At 41.5% G+C, this 21,634-nt stretch overlaps 1 protein-coding gene across 2 annotated transcripts in view; it reads right to left on the bottom strand.

Annotated features, from left to right (window-relative positions):
• The window catches only part of ADIPOR2 (adiponectin receptor 2), a 44,907-nt gene that overhangs the window by 7,585 nt on the left and 15,688 nt on the right, over positions 1 to 21,634 (bottom strand). For both annotated transcript variants that reach the window (XM_036400859.2, XM_036400860.2), the window contains exons 2-4: positions 14,555 to 14,790; positions 2,048 to 2,167; positions 40 to 211 (exon numbers count right to left, since the gene is read on the bottom strand). In XM_036400859.2, the coding sequence (XP_036256752.1) occupies positions 40 to 211; positions 2,048 to 2,167; positions 14,555 to 14,722 (460 nt within the window). In that variant the 5' untranslated portion in view covers positions 14,723 to 14,790. The remainder of the gene's footprint in view (positions 1 to 39; positions 212 to 2,047; positions 2,168 to 14,554; positions 14,791 to 21,634) is intronic.

The following is a 21,634-nucleotide window of genomic DNA, read 5'->3' as shown; positions in this document are numbered from 1 at the left end:
AGAGCAACGAAACCATTGGATGAGATTTAGGATTAGTACCTAGGAGATGAGTCCAGATGTTGCCAGTCTCTGTGTGTATTCTGAAGATGCTCTTGAAGCAGGCCCGGAAGGAAGGCATGGGTGGTCTGTGGCCATGCAGCAGGTAGTCATTGTCCTTCAGCCAGTCGGGCAGAACATCGTGGGGAATCACTCTCCATCTGCCCTCCCACACCTGGGGGATACAAGAGTTCCGTGAAATGCAGGCACTGGAGCTCCTTCAGTGCATGGAAACAGTCAGAAAACCCATATTAGTACAAGTGCTGGAGTTAACCTGTGAGTACAGTAAACAGAGGAGAGTTGATGGAGCATCTCTGGGGAAAAGGTTTTACACTTGAAATATCATGCTAAAGTCACTGTTCCCAGTTCAAAACTGCACCATTATGAACTGCACCAGCAGAGAAAGAAATACTTCAGCATTCCACTGGACAGGAAGGCCATTGGGTGTTTTTACTGCTGATGAAGAGAAAGTATTTAATTTACTTCCACCTTCTGTTATTTTACAGGCCACCTTCTCCATTTAATTGAAGAAGCCTTACACCTAGATCTCTCCAGTAAATAAATAAGCCTGTTCCTCCACCACGAGCCAATCTGACTGTGTATCTGCTAGCATTTGGGGAAGGCTAGCAGGAGAAGCTACCCATTAGCACTAATAGGGGCCAGAAAACGTGAAATGGTGTGAGAGGCCAACAAGAAGAGTCCAACCCCCTTATTCAGATTGGGAAAGAAATGCTCCCAAGCTCACAAACGGTGACAGAGCAGTTAAGGCAACAGACTCATGACTCCCAATTCCATGGGATTTCTTCTTTAAAGGGAGAGGGGGGGTTTGTGCACAGAGCTGTTCTTGCAGCTGGCTCCACAGGAAATAAGTGTGCACAGATGTTCCAGCACTGCTGCAGTAACACAAGACACATGGAGGCTTCAGAGTGGCAGCACCGCCAGGGACAGGGGGAGCAGGGAGCTGCTTTATGTACCGGGGCGGTTTCTGCAGGCTGCTGTGGGCTTGATGGCTGGCTAGAGTTACAGGAGCAAGGCTGGAGGTTCCTGAAACACTGAGTTTAAAAAGCTACATTCTTATTTCAGTTTCAACAACAAGAGTTCAGAGTTTTTAAATCAATTCTCCACACTCATGCATGGAAGGAAAACAAAGCCATTCAGAAGAAGCAGCCCAGTTAAAGACTGGGTTCTTAAATACATTCAACAAGGAAATAACTGGTTTAGTTCATGAACAAAAAATGTGAATTGAGGTAGAAACAGAAGGAGGGAATTAATTTTACACAATCCACCCTACGAAATATTTTAAAAGAGGCAAAGATGCACAGTAAAAAAGAAAATCAACAAAAGCAAAAAATCAAAATACACAAAAGACCACCAAGTCACTAGGGTCTCTCTGTAAACATATCAAAAATAGCTCATAAAACCAGCAGGAACCAGTGTATAAAGGGACAGCATTCCTTTCAGAGAGAAAGGAGGGCCAGAGACTGACACAGCCCAGTGGCTCTAAAAAGTAGCAAAAATTGAGCCAAGATCAACAATTACAAAAAAAATCTACAATGGATTTACTTATGTATGGTTTCAATACAGCATTGTTTTCAAGTCAGGACAAAGCTTATTCTACAATAAACGCAAGTGGTGCTGGGAAAACAAAATATTTGCAAATCTGAAGAAATCAGGTCAAATGACCTTGTAAGTCAAAGTGCCTCAAACCAGAAGGCTTTTGTTCTGCTTTGCACTCACAGGTGTTTCTCAAGGGACACACCTGAGTTGCATGATCAGCTTTGGAGAATCAGTTGTAAATCCTTATTGTTCCAAGCTCTACAATTTAATCCTGTATGACAGAGAGATGCTGAGGAAGCACAGTATTGGCACTCAGAACATGAGATGCCCATTTGGGGACAGTGAGAACCTCCCCTCCCTCACATTAGCAGTGCAGCTCCTCCAAGCAGTGTCTGCTGCCCACTGGAGCTGCCTGAAAAAGGAAATTACTTCAGCAGTTTCCATGTGCCCTTACCTTACACACGAATTCTTCCATTCTCTCCATAGCATGGTGGGCTTGTAGAAGAGGGGACATTCCCATAAACCCTTCATCTTCTTGAGGTGGCTCATCATTGTGTTTATTATCATCAGAACACTGGAGGGGAAAAAAAAAAAAAACAAAGACTTTGTAGAGAGATGAACAGAGGAAGGTGATACTGTTTTCCACACAAAGCTATGATCTGAGCTCTTGGCAAATAAAGAAGTCTCTCCTTGTACAGCACTGAGAAAGGAATTCAGAAGAACAAGCAAAAAAAATGATTACATTCTTAGGTATCTGAGAACAACTCACATGTCTAATCCATTCTGCATATGTTTCCAGCAGGTTTGGAAGCCAGCAGTGCTCCTCTAAGTCACGCTTCATTAAATCCCAGATATGGAGTCTGAGGCTTGCAGCCTTCCCACCTCTAGGGAAGGATTACTCCCTATTTTATGTTTCAATGTCACTGTGCCAGTGTTAATGCCTCTATAATGGATCTGGCATTTCTGGGTAATAAAAGGTAAGTCAAGGAGAGGAATCCATTTACCTTGTTAGAAATGTTTCGCCTCAATTTGCACTCCAAATCTGAAAATCTATTCTGTTTAACTGACACTTCTGTTCAGCTTGTAACCCAGTACTGGAATTTACTCATTCATTTGATTTTTCAAGGTATTTCAGAAACTACTATGAAACTTCTGCCAGTTAGACAAAGGCAAGTTATCAAAGAAAAGCAGTAACAGGGATCAGAGTTTTAAGCCAAGTTCAAATAAAGAGAAACAGCCATATCCTCAGGGTGTACCAAGAGAATTATGAAAGGAAAACTAAAATAATCTGCTGAGCTGGGATATCAGGCTGGTGCACATCATTAATAAGTTTACAGGAACAGTGTGGTACTTTTCTGCTCTACCATGACTTATCACATCATCTGCATATTTTGATACTCCCCAGCTTCCCATGGAGGAGAAAAGCAGGGAGCCATGCAAGTTCTGCATTCCTGTTTGCTTCCTACAATGCTCATGGCCCATCAAAGACTCTATTCAACATTTCAACTTCCAATGTCAACAAACTGGAGGAAGCTAGGAAGGAGAGAAGGAGCTTTCTGCACCCTCAAGACTTAATGCAGAAAGCTGCCACACACCCCATGGCCAGGCCAAGAAAGCTCCACAGTCAGCACAGAGGGAGACTGGCCTCCTCCAGATTCCCCACAACACTTTTCCCTCTCCTGCTCCCATACCATGGTTAACAACTTTAAAATCAAGGTGATGCATCAATAATACCATCCCAAGTGACTGAGAATATAGGACATAACCTCACTCACTTTATTTACAAATTATTATCAGTCACGTTCAGATTAATGCCCTGACCTTTCAAGCCAGGGGTGGGAGCTGGCTGTGCATCTGTCCCACATTACAGCTCTCTCCTCAGTGCCAAGCCTTATTAACTATTTCTGTCAAGTTAACTCAATAAGCTGCTTAAAATTCTCATTTTGCATAGATAAAAGGAGACTTCTTCCAGCCTACAGTGAGCTGTCCAGAGCCTTCAATACTTTTGGGGGGTTTTGACAGAGAAATGACATGTTCATACCTGTTCTGTAACCAAGCCTTGCAGTAGTCACTGAAGCTTCATCTTTCAAAGAGGCCCCATCCCAGTTCTTGACCCAATTTTGCTTACCCAGAATGCAATTTCTGGTATGTAACACACACTACACATCCTTCAGGTTTTATGTATGACCTGACATTTGTCCACACTAGAGAAACTTGATTGCCTAAACAAACAACCCATGTACCTTGTACCATCTACTCACCTTCATTTATCATTCCAGGGAACAATTCCTCTGAACAATATCTTGTATTTTATAGCAATGATTGATATGTTGACCAGCTCTAAGCAGATTCTCCAGCAGAAAAAGACAGTATTAAATACACTCACTCTGCCTAGGTTAGCCCATTAGTCCTATTCAGAAAGGCACCAGGCAACAGAAAGATGCAAATAGCTTTAATATCCTTCTAAAATAGGCACAATTCCTGCTAGGCACAGGAATAAAAAGCAAATTTGGTTTCATTCTGACTCAACGACATTCACTGACATCGCTGCCCCACACTGTCAATGTCACTGGCTGTTTCTACTAATGGAGCTCTCTAGGATTCTGGCTTTTCAATATCATAAAGAATTAACTCAAGGCCATAGAAACACAGAATGGGTTGGGTTAGGAGGCAGCTGTAAAGATCAACCAGACTAAGTGCCCTGCCATGGAGGTCTGGAGGAAATGCTCATGATGGTCTGCACAGTTTAGAAACCAAAGAAACCTCTGGTGTCCAAGAGCATGCCTTATGGAAAAGCAAGGCTGGCATTTCAGTCCCAGTGCATCTGACAGAAGCAGCACTGCTGTGCCTCTTAGCTCCTCCAGAATTCCCTCCCCCAGCAGCACACAATAACCAGCTCAAATGGGGGGGACAAGTTAGCAACCCTCAATTTACACAACTGGGTGGACTGAAGGAAAAAAGGGCCCTTACAGAATCAAAGCCTGTATTCATTGCAGTCTGCCCAGTGACTCAAAGCCAAAAAATGTTCATTTCCCCCTCTGCACACACTCCCATTTCTAGACTGATGGGAAGGCTTAAATTTGAACAGACTGTAAAGCTTGAAGAGCACAGCTATTTCTGAGCTAGTCCAAAATCTTTGCATTTTGGCCGTGTGCCTACAAACAAATCATTACTGAGCTTCTTTTGGTGATAAAAGGAATTCATATCATATACACAGTCCAGATTACTGCCAAAAAATGGAATTGATTTTACTATCTCCTTCCTGCCATTAAACTTCAAAATTAGCATTCAAGGGGAAAAAACCTAAAGCTCAGCTTCTTAGTCCTTTTCTTGCTAAGGAGGCAAAAGGAGGCCTGTTCTGGAACACCCATCCTCCCTTGACTCCCTCCTGTAGTGTCTCATTGGGAAGAACAGTAGACTGTGCTTGTTTAAAGTCAGAAATCTACACTGGAGGGCAACACCAAATCCAGTTTTCACCTGGATATCTGAAGGAGTCTATTGACCTTCAGTTCTTCAGTCAATGACTGGAAGGAAAGAACACCACTCTTCTGCTCAGAAAGCATATTGTAATATTTCCACTGAGACAACTTCCTTCATATCTCAGGACTCATTATTTTCTCCTCTTCAGCTGACTGTATCAGAAATTCAAGAGTAATTCTAGACCATAACAACATAAGCAAGCTCATTCTTTTAGGACACATTTTCAACTATTTCTAAGTCCTGCCCACAGAATCACATTTTGAAATGAGAAACATATTGGGTAAATAATATCACTTGCCTAAAACTGTGCAAGAAATGAGAGCCCAGAAGAAAGCTCTGATAATCCCATTTTTAATGAGCTATGGTATATCCTGAATTAAGTGCTTCAAGAATAACTTTTGCCTTTGTAGTTTCTAGGCCATAGGCCAAAGGGATTTTCACTCAGCTGATGTTTCAGATGTTCTTTTACATCATCTAATTTACTCAACCTCTTTTAAAGCATCTCAGATTTGACTAAACAATTCTGTGAAGTCTTCAGAGCATTTTAGAGTATCTTTAAATAAATCCCCTGGTTTGTAACAAGCAAACTTGTTACAATCAACAGCTGTCACTCTTCTGCTGAACACATGCAGCAATGTTTACAATCAGCCTTTCACAATAATCAAAAATCATGGCTTCTGGATATGTACACTCTAAAAGGTCTGGACACTTAACTCTATGGAAATGCCAAGCGATCGTTCCAATTTTAATTCCACTCCCTTTGCAAATTCACAAAGTGTTGGAGCCACTAAAAACCAGTACAGGTACCAATGAGATGGAAATTATCCAACAGACGTATAAACACAATCTGAGTTGAGTAACGGTACCAGAGAATAAAATAAATCTGAAGGGCAAGTGAAAATATCCAGAGGAACCAGCTTTACTGGTTTATCAATATTCAGTTAATTCTGTTAAGTGTTACAGCTTCTTTTGTGATAACAGTGACAGACAAGAATGTAAATGAAAAGGTAGAAATCAGACTTAATTATATTAATTTGTATGGAGAACCAGGCAATGCACTTCCAGGGACAGATCATCACCTAAACAAGAATTCCAGAGCATATTTTGGTAGGGATCAAAAAGGTTTAATACCAAACCCAAGGCTCAGAGAACCAGAGCAAACAAAGAGCAAGAAACCCAAGAGCTCAATTGCACAGTGCTGATCATTAAGTAGTGTAACAGTAAAATTTCACTTTCATAGCAACGGCACAAAAGGTAAAAAAAAGTTTACATTTAGTACAAGAATTTCTCATCTGAATGCAGTCCAAAAATGTCAGATCACATAGCCAAAGATCCTGTTACAGAGAAAAGTGCAGTAAAACCTGCTCTAGTAAATGCAAGATACTTCTCTTGTCTCGTGCAACAGCTTATCCTCCTCACACAGACTAACAGCTTCTATACTATCACTCTCAAATTTGCTAACAGACACGCTGGTTAATAATGCCCTTACTAGGGAAAAGCCTGTCAGAAGTCAGTCACAATTGCAGAAAAAGATTCCAGAAACATTTTTCCCACTTTTGACTAAGTCATGTTCAATGGACTTCAAGCAAAGTGCATTTGCTTGAGGTTTTTAGTTTCTTGATGCCAGTTTAAAGATTTCTAGAAAGTTTCAGAGTTTGCACTTGACTGCTCCTTGCACAGGTGACAAGTTCTGGTTCATCACTTCAGAAAGTGTCATCAATGTTGTCACTTGAGCGTGCAAACTAAAAGATAAAAGAAATCTGAATGGAGCCACCTTTTTACCCTGAAAAGTGGTCACCTTCTCCCTCACCCCCATCTAACCAACACCCATCCTGTCTCCCAGCAGCTCCCAGCCAGCTCCCCCCAGTTCATGTCCTGGGCTCTATGTTCCATGGCCTGGGATATCCCTTTGGCCCTGGCCACGCTCCCTCCCAGCCTCCTGTGCCTCTCCTCACTGGCACAGCAGGAGACACTGCAAAGTCCTTGATTTAGGGCTAGCACTGCTGAGTAGCAACTAAAACATCAGGGTGTTATCAATGTCACTCTCATCCTTAACCCAAACCACAGAATCGTACCAGATAGAAGGAAGAAAATTATTTATCCCAGTCAAAACGCCTACAACTAGCCATGCAGTAAAACCCTCCTGAGCCCCAGAAAGGGCACAGGTTTTCTGCATTAGAGTTTCTGTTCAGACAGAGCCATTACTCAGTTACCCAGGAGCCTAACTGACCATGCACATACCTATGTAGTATTAAGCTCTGCAGTTAATGAACTCCCATGTCTCAAAGTTCAGCTGTCTGTGATGCCAGCTCACCAGCAAGATGTCACCAGCGCCCTAAACCTACCACCACAGCAATTTTCAAAGCATGATGCAGTCTGAATCTTGTTCTAATATTCTTGCTTCCATCAGCTGTCGACAGACACTCCCCCACTGTCTTCTTGATCAATGCCCTGGCAAAATTCTGTGCCTTGGTAGGGACACAGGCAAGATAGCTCAGAAAAAACAAATGTCTTGATTAACACTGAGTCATGGCATATTATATGACACAGAACTTATACATGATTTTCTTCTTAAAACTCAAGTTACAAAACATATGTTGCTGCATTTACAATACCACTGTTATCCCCCACATTAAACTGAAGTCACAAAGTCTAGACATGACTCTGAGTTTTTGCTCTTGTTTATCTTGATCTCATCAGATGAATTATTAATAGTGCTTAACATGACATTCAAATCATTTTATGTTCCTTGGGGCAGCGGGCCAGATTCAGTAACTCGAGAGCTTTCAGCATAATGGCCAAGACACGTTCAAGGCTATAATATAAAAATGTTATTTTTCTAATGGCAGTTCTGTAACATCCCTTTCAGCTGGCCAGATTGCTTTTTTTCAGCAGCAACTCCTCTGTGCCCATTCTGTCAAGTGACCTTTTATCAACCAGCCTTTTGTACGGGGGAAGCAGCCAGTAAGTGCAGGCTGCCATGCCATTTCTCCTAAAAGCCTGTTGCACATTTTTCAGAATTTCATCAATTTACATTCTTTGAGTTGTGAGAAATAAACTGGAAACAAACAGCATCATAAAATTTTCCCTGACTTTCCCTAACTTCTGCACATACCAAGTAATTTTAAAATAACAGCTTTGTCCTTTAGAATTCACATTCTGCCTGACAAGCTTGTAAACACAGCCACACCAATTTCCAAAAGGAAACCTCTAAGCAGGGTGTGCAAAGCTGCCTTTGCTGTCACTGGACCAAAAAAAGTCTTTCATTAGCACAGTGCCAAAACCCCTTTAGGCCCATTGGTCAAAATGTCAAGTACTTGGAGGTTCCTGGAGTTTAGTGTTTTTCTTTTGTAGGTCACCTTCTTATAAAAGATACAGTCCATTTAATACAGCACTTGAAAACAGCTTTACACAACTGGTCATGGGTGACTGCTTGCTGGCACTCATTAAAAACAAGACTAACATTCAAAACTCATTTAGCAAATAGTCCTAGGACAAAGTCACATTTTGCAGCAGCCTTGCTAGAAAACTCTCTTTAGAACTAGCTCCCTTCTTAAATATCTTCAGATGAAAAGGGTCTGTTGACTCTCTGAGCTGATTTTCTGATTTTATACTGATTTTCTGTCAAAGCTCAGTGTCTGACAAGGGCCCAGGGTCTCAATGCCAACATGTGCTCAGCAGTAGTTTGGGTGAGGGCCTGTAGAAATCATTTCTAGTGCAGAGGAGTCTCATGTGCCATTTTCTGCTCCTCTGCCATTGTTAATCCTGACAAAAGAAAAAGAAAACAAGCACGCTGGGCTTATGGAAAAAGAAATGCTGTGTTACAAAAATAAACAAAGGGAGATTGAAAGCGCGCTGCTGAACTTACCAGGAGAGTCTATCAATCTGAAACAGCTGGAGGAAGATGCAAGTTAACCCAGCAGTACAACACTATTTTTTTCTCTTATCTCACTGTAAAAGGTTGACACACCCCCCCCAATGCTGCCCAAATCAGGCAGATAGGATCTCCAGGAGAACAAAGGCAAAACCCATGGAATCTAACCCCTGTGCAGGGAAATTGTTGTGCCAGTGAATTATAAACAGAACTACTCCCTCCCTCTCCTAGTTTCAACACACAGCACAGCAAGCAATGGTCACAAAACCTGCTGACAGGCAGCAAGCCCTGAGCAGCAACACTTGCCCTCCCAAAGCACAGAAACACTCCCCAGTAACAGGACACACTGAATCCAGCTGCAACTGCACAACCATCAGCCAGGACAAATTCCCTGGTGCTTCAGAGAGAGTTTTCTGGGAGACAGAGCAGACATGGAGAGTGGCCATTTCCCACACGTTCCCAGCCTCCTGGGCACTGCCATGCACGGCTGACTGATCACCAGTTTGCCTCTCCTGCAGTCTCTCAAGCTCTGACAGTCTGTTCATAACCCAGGCACATTAATGAGCGAGGGAGGCACCACTGGGGCCTGGAAACCATCTCCATAAACGTGTCCCATTGTCTTCATACTGTCTAAGTGGGAATACTTGGAGATATTCTGCTCTGTCTATCCAAAAATGCTTTTCTGGAGGAAAAAAATTTACTCTATTTGAGCACTTACTTCAGTGACTAGCAGTATGAGTAAAATTCACATTACTTCCAGTTCTTAGAACAGCAAGTGAAGGAGAAATGCAGATGTTAAGATCTTTTCATCTGAAGCAAAATGTCAACTTACATGCTTTCAAAGAATTAACATTTCTTGCTATGAGTTGCAAAAATGAAGGAAAGGAAGAGGTGATAAAGAAATCTACAGAACAACAACATTTGAACACAATCAGCTTTAAAACAAAAGGAAATGTGCTTTGGTGGGAAGTCCAACTTGACTTTACCAGGCCTCTTCCATTCACAGAAAAACTGCAATGCAATGGAGGAAGAAGGCAAACACAGAAGCAAATGCCAAGATTTCAATCATAACCCCAAAGAACCAATAGAAAAATGCCAGACTGAAAAGAAAGCTAAATTGTTTGAAACTTGCAAGTAGCTTTGCAAAGGATGAAATTTCACCCAATCAGAATTTACAAATATTTCCCCCAGAAAAACTATTCTTAAGACTCAAATGTCTCTCTCTGACCTTCAAGACTTCACCTGTCTTTTTCACTCAGCTGGCATGCACCAGAAAGTCAAGAAGACAATTCCATTTATTGACAAACATCCTCTGCAAAACCAAAAAGTCTGCCTGTAGTCTGCCCTTGTAGATAAACACTTCTGTAACAGAAAATGCTTTAAGTTTTATGATTCAAGTAAAAGCCTTGAGTCTTTTGCTCACCCTAAATTACTCTAAAATTTCTCTTTTGTACCTGAAATTCTGTTACATCCTTCTGCCTTCCTCCTTCAAGTCACTTTGGTATTTATGCTCTAGAAAGATTCCTGTAAGTACATGGAAATATCATGAAATTTGTCAGAGGTCAACCAAGTTCTCCCTTCAAAGCCCACACTCCCTGAAAAGCAATCCAGAGGAGTATTTACCCAAATTCCTTCTGCCCATTCAGACAACTTGAGGGCTACACAAACCTCCCCCCAGAACCTTACTGTAAATTATCAAACACTTCAAAGCAACAGCTCTCCACCTTCTGGGCACATTTTGGTGCCTCACAGGACAACTGCACAACAGCTCAACTTCACTGGAAGATGAAAGGAATCATCATCCAAGCACGGGGAAAACCCATGATTGGAACAAAGGCAAAGAAAATGGTTCTGTTGTTTACCTCCTGTCACTGACAGGTTAAAGTACAAAGGGAAAGAGCCAAGCACAGGGTTTCAGGGCTGCATAAAGAGCCCATTCATCACACGGGTAAGAAGTCACATGCATTTGATTGTGTCAGCTTAACAAAGTCACAGCAGGAGAGATTTCTTTAGGAACTATCACTGCTGGAATTACAAAGGCAGTTAAGACACAAACTCTGGGACAGGAGAAAGGATGCTGTCCCAAAGGCAAGGCAATCCAGGATGCTACAGGAGGGAAGCACCTGCTGAAAAATGCCTTATCGGCACATAGTGGAAACCAGGAAAAGGAAAATAAGTTTAAACTGCTGAAGGAATGAGAAGAATTATGCAGCTTTTGCTTGATGCTTTTCTCATAATCAAGTGTTTATCATGCAGACAAATGGTTACTATTGGTCCAAGCCACAGAAGGCTCACCACTCACCTGCCACTACACTAATTTCACATTTAAAGACAGCAAGATGTGTATCTAGTCCTTGAAACTGGTACTGGGAGGAGGGGATAATCTATGGACATATCTGCACTCCAGGACAGACCATAGAGCTATGGAATAAAATACAGACTGAGAGGGGTTCAGGTATAAAAAGGATATTGACGTTATATGATTCCTATCTTCTCAAAGGAATTGTTATAAAATTGGCAGATTAACAGCACTGGCAGAAGAATGCAGCTGTGTTATTATTATTTTGAATAAGCACGTTCTATGCTTATGGCCAGTAATTCTTTGCTACATGCATCTCCTGAATGCCACAATTTACAGAAAGTAGGATCTTTCAATCTTTCATTTTTAGTTCAAAGCTATGCAACCTCCCAGGTAGGTGCCAGGACCAAAAGCCTCAGAAAAGAAAAACCTTTTAGGAGTAAATCTTATTTCTTAATATCATCTTCATTTTCTTAGCAAAAAAAAAAAAAAAAAAGCTTTATTACTTATGAGGACCAATATTTAGGTCCATCAAAACTGTAAGTACATAGTATACAATACAAGCTGTGAGGAAGATTGAAATTAATTCTGAACAACATAATGACACGCTTCCATGCCTTCCTCCTTAGAAAAGTCTTTTCTAATAATTCATCAAAAATTCATCAACTACTACCTCTTAAGAGCTCAGCCTGCTTCCTTCTACAAGTGGAGCAGGAAGTGGATATACAAGTAGGGAAAGGAATCTTGTATAGAAGGGTTTGGAGAAGATTTTATATCAGAGCTGCAATGATGTAAGCACAGTAATAGGAGGCACTGGGAAAATAAACAATGCCACATTATTACAGGATAAAAATATACATCTTTTTACACTAATACCTCAAGTCCTAAGCCCAGTACATTTTAGAACACATATTTACTATGATAAAAGCTTCTCCTAAGTAGAAGCATTTAGAAGAATATGAAATGACAACAGCCCTCATCCAGCAGGGAATTGTTGCCATCAGCCCCATCGTGGCTGCATTCAGAGTGGGCACTACCTGAGACCTTTATAAGGCTATGTTCAGCTTGGTTGCCACCTAGCCAAGAACAATATCCTTATATTACTGTTATCTGAACATGAATCTCTTCCAGACCAGAGGAAAATGAGGCTTTTGAACTTAGGAGTCACTCTAGTGAACAAATACACGTTGCTCTGCTGAGACAGATGCACAGAGCCAGAATGCACAGCAGAGCAGAAGAGGGAATCCAAGCTGACATTTGAGCAACAGCTGTGCTGAGGCTTACACAAGGCAGAAGAAGATGTATAGCATAATGTTTTTTCCAGATTATCTGGAACACTGCAGAATATCACATAATAAAGGCCATTTGGCAAGCCAATATTGGCACTTTTGACAGCCAAGTGTTTTGGGATGATCCATTAGAGGCATCAATTATTTAGCCTTTTAAGACAAAAAACAATTTAAAGACATCATACTAACAAACCCAAGAAATCACTGAGGATCAGAATAAAAGGATGAAAAAAAATTTTAAAAAGCACAAGGCCACATATGGCAGAGAAAGTGATGCAGATTAAGATGTAACAGCAAGACCCAAATGGCAAAAACAAATTTCTGTGACAGCACTTCAGGAGACCAGGAAAGAGAAATCAAACACCAGAAAGCCAAACATTTGTAGTGAGCCAAAATGAAAAAACCACAAACATTTGTTGTATGGATGAAAGCAAAAAAAACAAAAAGACAACATGTGCTACGAATGCCTGAAAGAGAATGAAAGTATTTCAACTGTTTCATTGCCAAAATGTTAGAATTAAACATTCAGCCAGATAATTTCTGTTTAGCTAAGCAACGTACAGAAAGAACTAAAGCAGATAATCAATTATGGACTTTTACCTTGGGTATTCCATCCACAGGTAACTCTACTTATTCAACCAGGAAAGTCAGAGACAAGAATGAAAACAGCCTTCACAGCAGATGATCCCAAACACACCGAAAGATAAATATGTAAATTCAAAATATCTGCTACCACAACTCAACCTTTCTTTTTCTAACCAGTTTTGGCCAAGACTCTGCACCTTAAACACATGCTTCACACCCTTCCACAAAATGGAAAAAGACTGGGTGTCTCCCTTATCAGGGTACTGAGAATGTTCTAGAGAATTTATTGCAGTACAACTGTGAGTGCACTGGCTTGGCTTACTAGACACAAATACCAATCCTGACTTCTCATTACAGGAATGCTTGGAACTAAATTCTGTAAGGGCTCCAACTCATCAAGCTGAGAAGGCAAATACCAGTTCTCATGTCAGCTGATCCATGACACTGGGCCATGCAAACACCCAGAACTTGTGGCAAATGCAATTACAGCCACAGCCCAACGTACATTAAGTAGCACCAGCATGTTTTTGCTGCTGGCTAAAACCACACACTTGCTGTGACTGAGCTGATACAGTAAACTCATTAATCCATGATAAATTGGATAGTGAGCCTAAGATGAATGCCTCTTCCACTTAACTATGCTGATATCCATCTGAATATATCCTGGGAGAAGCATTAATTACAGTTATGGAAATCTCTAACCAGAAGGTACTTTTCTCCAGTGCTTGGACTGTGTCTTTGTAGAACACCTATTAAAGCTGTGGATGCCTTTCTGCATGTTGTGGCTGCCAAAATTTATAGAGGTTCATGCACCAAAAATTTGCAGACATTGCCACTGGCTCAGAAAATCTGTGAGCCAACAACTGCTGAAGACTGGGAGAGTGTCCTGGGAAGTAACACAAGGGGCTTCCCCATCCTTTTGCTCTGCCTTGTGAGTCTGTTACTGGCTACTGTCTGAGATAAGATATCATGCACTGTTCAGTCTAATTACAGCAAGAATGCTTGCAAACAGATTTTTCTGTCCTAATCATCAAAAAGATACCAATCAGCCAAGGGTCTGATTACATGCAGCCAGAGCCAGTACATCTCCTTTCACTTACAATTAATTGAAAATTACAGAACAAAAATCTTTTTGTATGAACAGCATCTCGGCAGAACACAAACCAGTACAAGTCCCATTTCTTTGAGGACAAAATAAAAACAGAAAAGCTGGTAAAACTAGTTATTACTAGTCGGTCTTGTCACCCAAGTGCCCATACATTTATTCAACTGAATACTTCTGGAACCTTCCTGGTATTATTACAGTTATTTAGCAGGCACTAAGTTGCAGGCTCATGGTCCACATTTCCCAAAGTTAGATTACAACACTGAAGCGCTGAGGTCAAAACTCATTTTTCCTAGAAATCCTAACAGGCAATCAATCATATGGCTTACATTTTCCTGGTCAGAAGACAGTGGTGTCTCCACTAGAAGAAGGCTCTCTTGAGAGCTGTCCTCTTCAAAGGCTGCCTGTGTGGTTGCAGGGTCAGACATGTGTCCTTTTCTGAGCCGCAGACCTGGCTCTGCAGAACCGGCATTATCGAGTTCCGTTGGTTCGTTCATGAGATGCTGGAGGCCTTCTCAAATATTCTCTTTCCTCTTGGTTCAGTTTGGCTGATTATGTCTTGGCTCTGAAAGAAAAAAAAAAATCGTTTGTGTAACTCAACTGAAGTTAAAAAGAGGAATGCAGAAGTTGGCTGGAAGAAGAGCTTGCTTACCAGCTACCAAACAGCTGTGACAACTGCTTTTATATGTGCCCAAAATCCCACAGGATCAATTACACACATTTCTTCACTGCTGGGTAATGAATCCTCACCTTGAGACCACTAACAGTTTCATATCCTTGTGTTTAACACAAGTTAAACACAACTTTGAAAGGTGACAGAAAGTGGGCTTCAAAAAGCAGTAAATCTACAAAACCACAGTCAACTTTTATGAATTATTTCTACAAAATTGCAAGCAGCAGGCTGTTAATACTATTTAGAAATACACCACTTATCACAGGTACTCTATAATTACTGTATTTTTGCAGGTTTGAAGCTCATACCCAAGCTCAATCATCAGACTAGGTTTCACCAAACTAGGACATTAGGTACTAGTAATAGCAATCAAGCAGATCTCAAGCAGATCTCAAGCAGCAACTAATTTTAGACAGACTGCAAGGAGGGTAGTAGTACACAGTGTGATTATACTTCCCTTGCTTAAATTAACATGGTCACAATCACTGCAAGGAATGAGTTTGTGTCTTTACTTGTGCAAGGAATTAGAGCAGACAAATTTAAGCACTGTTCACTCCATCAGAGCAATCAAAAACAGGTAAATCCCCCATAAAACAATAACCCATGGTTCCTACTCAGGAAAGTAACTGTCTTCTACACTTACAACACTGCAAAAAGGATCCAGGGTAAATTTAACTCAAAATGCTAAAGATTTGATCAAATTTACAGAAAATTGATGACAACTGTTAATCTGAGCCCTCATCCAGAGTATTTTTGGTTAGCCATTTGTTTTGTACACCCCTGTGTGGTGTCACTTCAGCAGCCAGTTCAGAGAGACTATTTGACAGTGGCACAATCTCCAGAGAACTCTGCAGTCTGAATGCCAGAAAGCATCAGAATGCATTATGAGAGCGAAGCCACAGCTGAGGCTTCAGAATCACTCGGAATGACAATCTATTCTTTTTGTACTAATCACCTGGTGTCATTACTGTAGCACCTAAGTGCTCTGATGTGACTAACACACAACATTAAGACAACCCATCTAACAAGTTTTAACTTGCCAGCATGCATAATTAAATTGGAATTTTACTGCCCAATAAAAGATGCTGAAATTTGTCATAATGTAGGAGGGAAAATTAAAAATATAAGACGGGGAATTGATATTGGCAGTTTTGTAATAAAACGTCACCTCCAAAAAGCCAATAAATAATGTATTCTGTCCTTACAGGAACTCATTTCATTTACATATGATCACTGCAAGATAATTCTCAGCTCTGACAAATGGGCTCTAGTTAATTTTGCTGCAGCAGTTTGTAATATTCTATCCCCTCAGCTGCCTGGCAATCCTCAGAGGAGAGAGCTGCTAATGAGCAGGTAACAGACTCTGCAGAACTAAATGATACCTCAAGTTGTCCGAGTTCAGTATGGCACAGTGCTTTAATCACCCAGGATGGTAAGGTGACAATGTGACAGCAGAGCAGATGGCATCCCCACCTTCCTGCTACCTTCACTGCAGGGTCAGCAACCTCCATCTGAGATGCAACAGCTAAAATGGCCACAGCTGTTTACTTGGTAAACACAAGAGCCACAGGAGAATTAAGAGGAGGTTTAGCAACATTACACAGGAAGCTCAGTGAAGGAGTTGAGCAAGTAGATTTTAAGAGCAGGAACAAATATTCAGGAAGCCACAGAACTGAAATCTTAACTGTTTTTGTTGTATTTCGAGCAGCCAATTCACAATTCTATTTTTATGCAAGAAACATGAAGACTACCATTTGGCAAAACTGGTGTAAGAAAGAAAAGAGTAAGCAACAACAACTACAGTTTGAAATGAAGCTAATGGACATCTTCATTTAAAAAACAACCTATAAGAGACAATTTCAGTACAGTACTGTGCTGGGTTTGGCTGGGGGAGAGCTAATATTCATCCCAAGTAACCACTACATGTGATGGAGCTTGGCTTTCCTGATGGGATAGCTGAACACCAGAGAAACAACAACAACTACAGTTTGAAATGAAGCTAATGGACATCTTAATTTAAAAGACAGCCTATAAGAGACAATTTCAGTACAGTACTGTGCTGGGTTTGGCTGGGGTAACCATTACATTGATGGAGCCTGGCTTTCCTGATAGGATGGCTGAACACCTGCCTGCCCATGGGAAGTGGTGAAGGAATTCCTTGGTTTGCTCTGCTTGTATCCACAACTTTTGCTTTACTTATTGAACTGTCTTTATCTGAACCCACAGGTTCTCTCTTTTACGATTCTCTCTCCCATCCCACTGGGGCAGTGAGCAAGCAGCTGTGTGGGTCTTGGTTGCCCACTGGGGTTAGACCACAATAAGTACACGGGACCAATCTGAAGCTGGAGCTAAACCCAGAAAAATGCAAGTAAGCAGAGCAGGTGCTCATAAACAACAGTTACACACAGGCACACGCCCCTGCCTGCTAATCCACACATTTCAAACAGGTAGTCAGTACAAACAGCCCTAGTTGGTTGCACAGATTGGGCAATTTCATGAGACGTTGAACCAGCAAGTTTTACTGGCTCTCCTTTCAGCCAGATTTAAGCAATAGCATTGCCACTGTGTGCTGCAGCACCAGCAGTATTGCCTGTCCTTACATCACCTCTGTGACATTGTGAGAGCAATGCTCCGGGACACAGCACAACCACACAACAGGCTGAACCACATTTGGCCAAGATGCTTGCAAAAGGCTCTCCTAATAAAATAGATAGAGGAATGCCAATTTACATCAGGCCTTGAGGATTTACTTCACCAGCACTCACTGCCAAGTACTCACTAAGGTTAAAAATAAAAGATGCATTTCACCTCCAGAGAGTCAGATTTGCATTGAGCAGCAGAGCTGATCTTCTGAGCTCTGCAGAAATAGAAGTTGTCGTTTCTTGAAATGGCAGTGGGATTGTTCAGTGAACTAAGATGTTTCCATGTCATTCATGCAGGATCCTCACAGTGCTAAATATGCTTGCCCTAAATGAGCATGCAAAGGAAAGCAAGATAAAAGCTAATCCAAAATCACCACTACTGGGTTTCACTTCTTTTTAAAAATGTACTACTGACTGAATGCAACTGGAAGGTGCCAACACAGAAGTGCAAATAGCCTGAAATATTTGTTCACAAATGAAAGAAAGCAGTGAAGATTATGAACAGGAAAGGCATAGGCAGTCTGAGTTCTATCATAAAGTTTCTATGACTCACAGCTCAGTGAAGGATGACCTTTTCCTAAGAAATCAGGAAGTATTCCTAAGTATAGTAGAATCTAACCAGAAGATGATGGTTGAAGCATTGTGAGGATACTTACTGCCCCATTCTGCCTAAGACTGCACAGTTCACAAAAACAAAAACTAGAAAATGGAAAGCTATAGAACACTTGAGGTCTTGGAAAATATTGTTTTGCGTCTCATTGAGATTATCAATCTCATAAATGAAATCCTTCAACATTTTTTGTAGCATGCAAATTAAAGGTTTCATTAAAATTAGCTTCCATTTAAAGAGGAAGTTGCCATGATGACTTAAAATCTACTTAATGACTGCATCCATAATATCAGCATGTAGATGAATCAGTGAGTTCCTGCTGTGCTTAAAATAAGCTGAGAAAAGCAACTACAGAGTTTGGTCTGTTGGGTTTTTTAATACAGAAAACTTCTAAATGCTCCATCAGCTTTTAGAAAGGACTTGGCAGTTTCATGCAAGCAGGGTTCTAAACACAGCCTAGAAGCACAAAATGAGGCTTTAGTCAATTCAATGTGCTGCTGCCTTGCCACACAGCCCTAGGAGGAGCCTCAGCTGCTCCCTGCACGCCAGTCCAGCAGCAGCCAGCCCCACAGGAGGACAGTCAGTGCCAGTCTGAAGCTCAGCCCTGCCATCTTCCCAAACAGAACCAGAAGGCAGCATTATTTCAGCATGCACTGCAGCTGTGCAATGTCACAGGAGTCAACACCCACAGCTACAGCATATTTAGGACACTGCTTCACTGCTGAAGATAAGGAAAGACCAGTTAGCCAGACTTAAGCACCACAGGATAATGCCTTTATTCTCTGTATGACACTCCCTAGGATAAGCACTGCAGCCCTTCCAAGCTCCCAGAACTCACCTGGCTCAAGGGCTGATTTACTGCCTCAGCTAAATGATGACACGTGGTAGTAAAACAAAGAAAACACATTAACAGTAGTGTTTGTAGTTAAATTTAAAAGATCTGTCACTTTTGAGGATAAAACACAGTCCTGGATGGTCAGACTACCTCCCACTACCCCTAAGCAAAGCAATCTCTCCAGTACTCCACTCTTGTCAGTATGCTCTTTCCTGTAAGCAGCACATGAATGAACCTCAAAAGGTATTTAATTCTGGCTGTAGCTGGTATTTGGAAGAAGAATGAAAACTGCTTCTCCCTACAATCCCCTCTCAACTGCCCTACTGGCAGAAACTTTCCTGTTCAGGTAGGCAATGGCATCCACTGCATGCTCTTTCCTTGCAGATCCCAAAGCAGCCATTAAAGCATAAACATCGTATACACAGTGGGTGACTTCTCCTAAGATTAGCTCATCCCCCCTAACAGACCTTAAGTTATCAAAAGAACAAAAGACTGTCATGAAAATTTCAGGCTACACATTTCTCAGAACATTCATTAATGCTTAATATTTAATGAAGGGCTTGAGTGCCTGAAAAATCTTGTAAGGGAAGCTGTATCAATCTACAAACCCTGCCTTGCCTGTGTCCATGTGCCATGACAGCTACGACCATGCCAGTGGAATGGCAAAGCTGATTGAAATGAGACTCCACCAAATCCCAGGATGTTTAGGCAAGGCCTTAGAACAGGCACAATTCCCTTCCCAGAACTGTCAGCACAGGTACAAATGGCAGAGCACTTCCACTGCAACCCATGGACAGACTGACTGGGGTAAGAACACAGGCTATTTTTGTGCCTGTGGAACAGCTGATTCTGGCTACCTTGAGTGAAATAAGGTATACTAACTGAAACGCAGCTCTCTTGGCACATTGCATTTCTACTACTATCTTCTGGTTGTCACAAGCTGTCCCTCAATAAAAGCATTCTAACAACAACTTAAAATAAGGAACTTTTATCTTCCCTTTTTTTTTTAATTCAACAGTCTCGATCTTTTTCAATTCAGGAGTTAAGATGTCCACAGTTAACATTCCAAAGCTACAGTTAAAAACAAAGCAAATAAGGGTTTGTATGAACGGGAGGGGAAGGAAATTCTCACAGAAGACTTTGTTTTCTCAATGTACCCTAAAGGAGAAGTACAAATCAGCCTGTAAAAATTCTTTGGAGGTCATCTTTAACAAAGAGGAACAATGAGGAAGTAATCCAACACCTCTTTTCTTGATGTAATTTCCCTAGATAAAGAGGCATCTACAAAACAAAGATTAGACTCCCGCAGAGGGTCAGTGGCCAAAAAGCTGTCTTTTTAACTTGTAAACTGTCACTGGAACTTCAGCCCCAGCTATTTCACAGCAGGCTGCAGAGGCAAACAATCAAGCACATTCTGATGCATTTGGATTCAAAGAAAGGGAACAAGCCAGCAGCCTGCCTGCATTATCGAAATGCTTCCATTTCAGAGGATCCCGTTACATTGTTACAACATTTGTCCAATTTGTACTGCAAATCGGACCCCATTTTTTTAACCGAGTAAAGAGCTATGTCAGAGGTTGGCCCACCCCCAGAGCACGATGTCCAGCCCTTACAGACTGGATGACTGCTGTAAATCCGTTCTACTCTTCAATAAACCAAAACCCAGTGAATTGTCACAAAAGAAGTACGAAACTGAGAACAGAAGTTCAAGTTCTTTTCACATTACATTCCACAAATATCCACAGCCCAGATATGGAAAACTTGCTTTTGGTACATATTTCATTAAATGTCTCAGTTTCTCCAAGTGAGAAAATCCCATCTTTTGCTCTTTCATGATTTTATTTCCACGGCATGCTACTCACATCAACTTGCTTCATGGCTGCCAACAACAAAAAGATGCAGTTCCTCTATGCTAGTAACACTTGGGATCACAGACTGTCTACAAGTGCAAGACTGAAATTAAACATCACTTTCCCCTTCAGTGAAAATTCAGAACACAAACTTTACTGCCTCAAGGGCATCCAATTCACAAAAGTGTTGGGTGAAGATGAAGAAGCCAAAGTATTTGGAGCAGGCACTAAAATGCAGAGCTACACCATGAAACTGAGTTTACTTCCTTTAACCTCTCTACAGAGAGAATCTTTGCATGGGAATGCAAAGGGCACCAAGATAGCAGCAATCCATAGGTAAGCATACCCCCACCCTTCCTCCTAGGAAGCCTGGGTTTCAATCTCTAAAAACTGAACCAAGATCTTTTACTGCTCCAGAAAATGCTCCAAGGCCTGGAGCAATTATATAAAAACAAACACTGCAGCCATGCTTTTAAAACCAAAGAGGAATATGCACATTTCAGGCTGCAAACTTCCAACAGCAGTCATTAGGACAGTGCTGCCTTCAGTGCTTCTTAGTGCACATCTCTTTATTCAGGTGTGCAGATTGAAGGCCTGGCTGGTGCACAGAGGGGGCAGCTCCACTTTCCCCTCTTTGGGCAATAAACAGCTCCACTTTTCCCAGCTGCCCACTCCACAGGCACTCTGATGCTTGTCACAAGCCCTTCCAGGTGCCTGTGGAAAAACATTAACCAGTGGAGGGGAACGAGATCATCATTTGCCATGAAATGCTGTCACACACACGAACTGCACTGGCTCA

This window comes from Molothrus ater, chromosome 5 (assembly GCF_012460135.2).
Source record: "Molothrus ater isolate BHLD 08-10-18 breed brown headed cowbird chromosome 5, BPBGC_Mater_1.1, whole genome shotgun sequence".
NCBI lineage: Eukaryota > Metazoa > Chordata > Aves > Passeriformes > Icteridae > Molothrus > Molothrus ater.
This window is presented reverse-complemented; position numbering and strand designations above follow the sequence as displayed.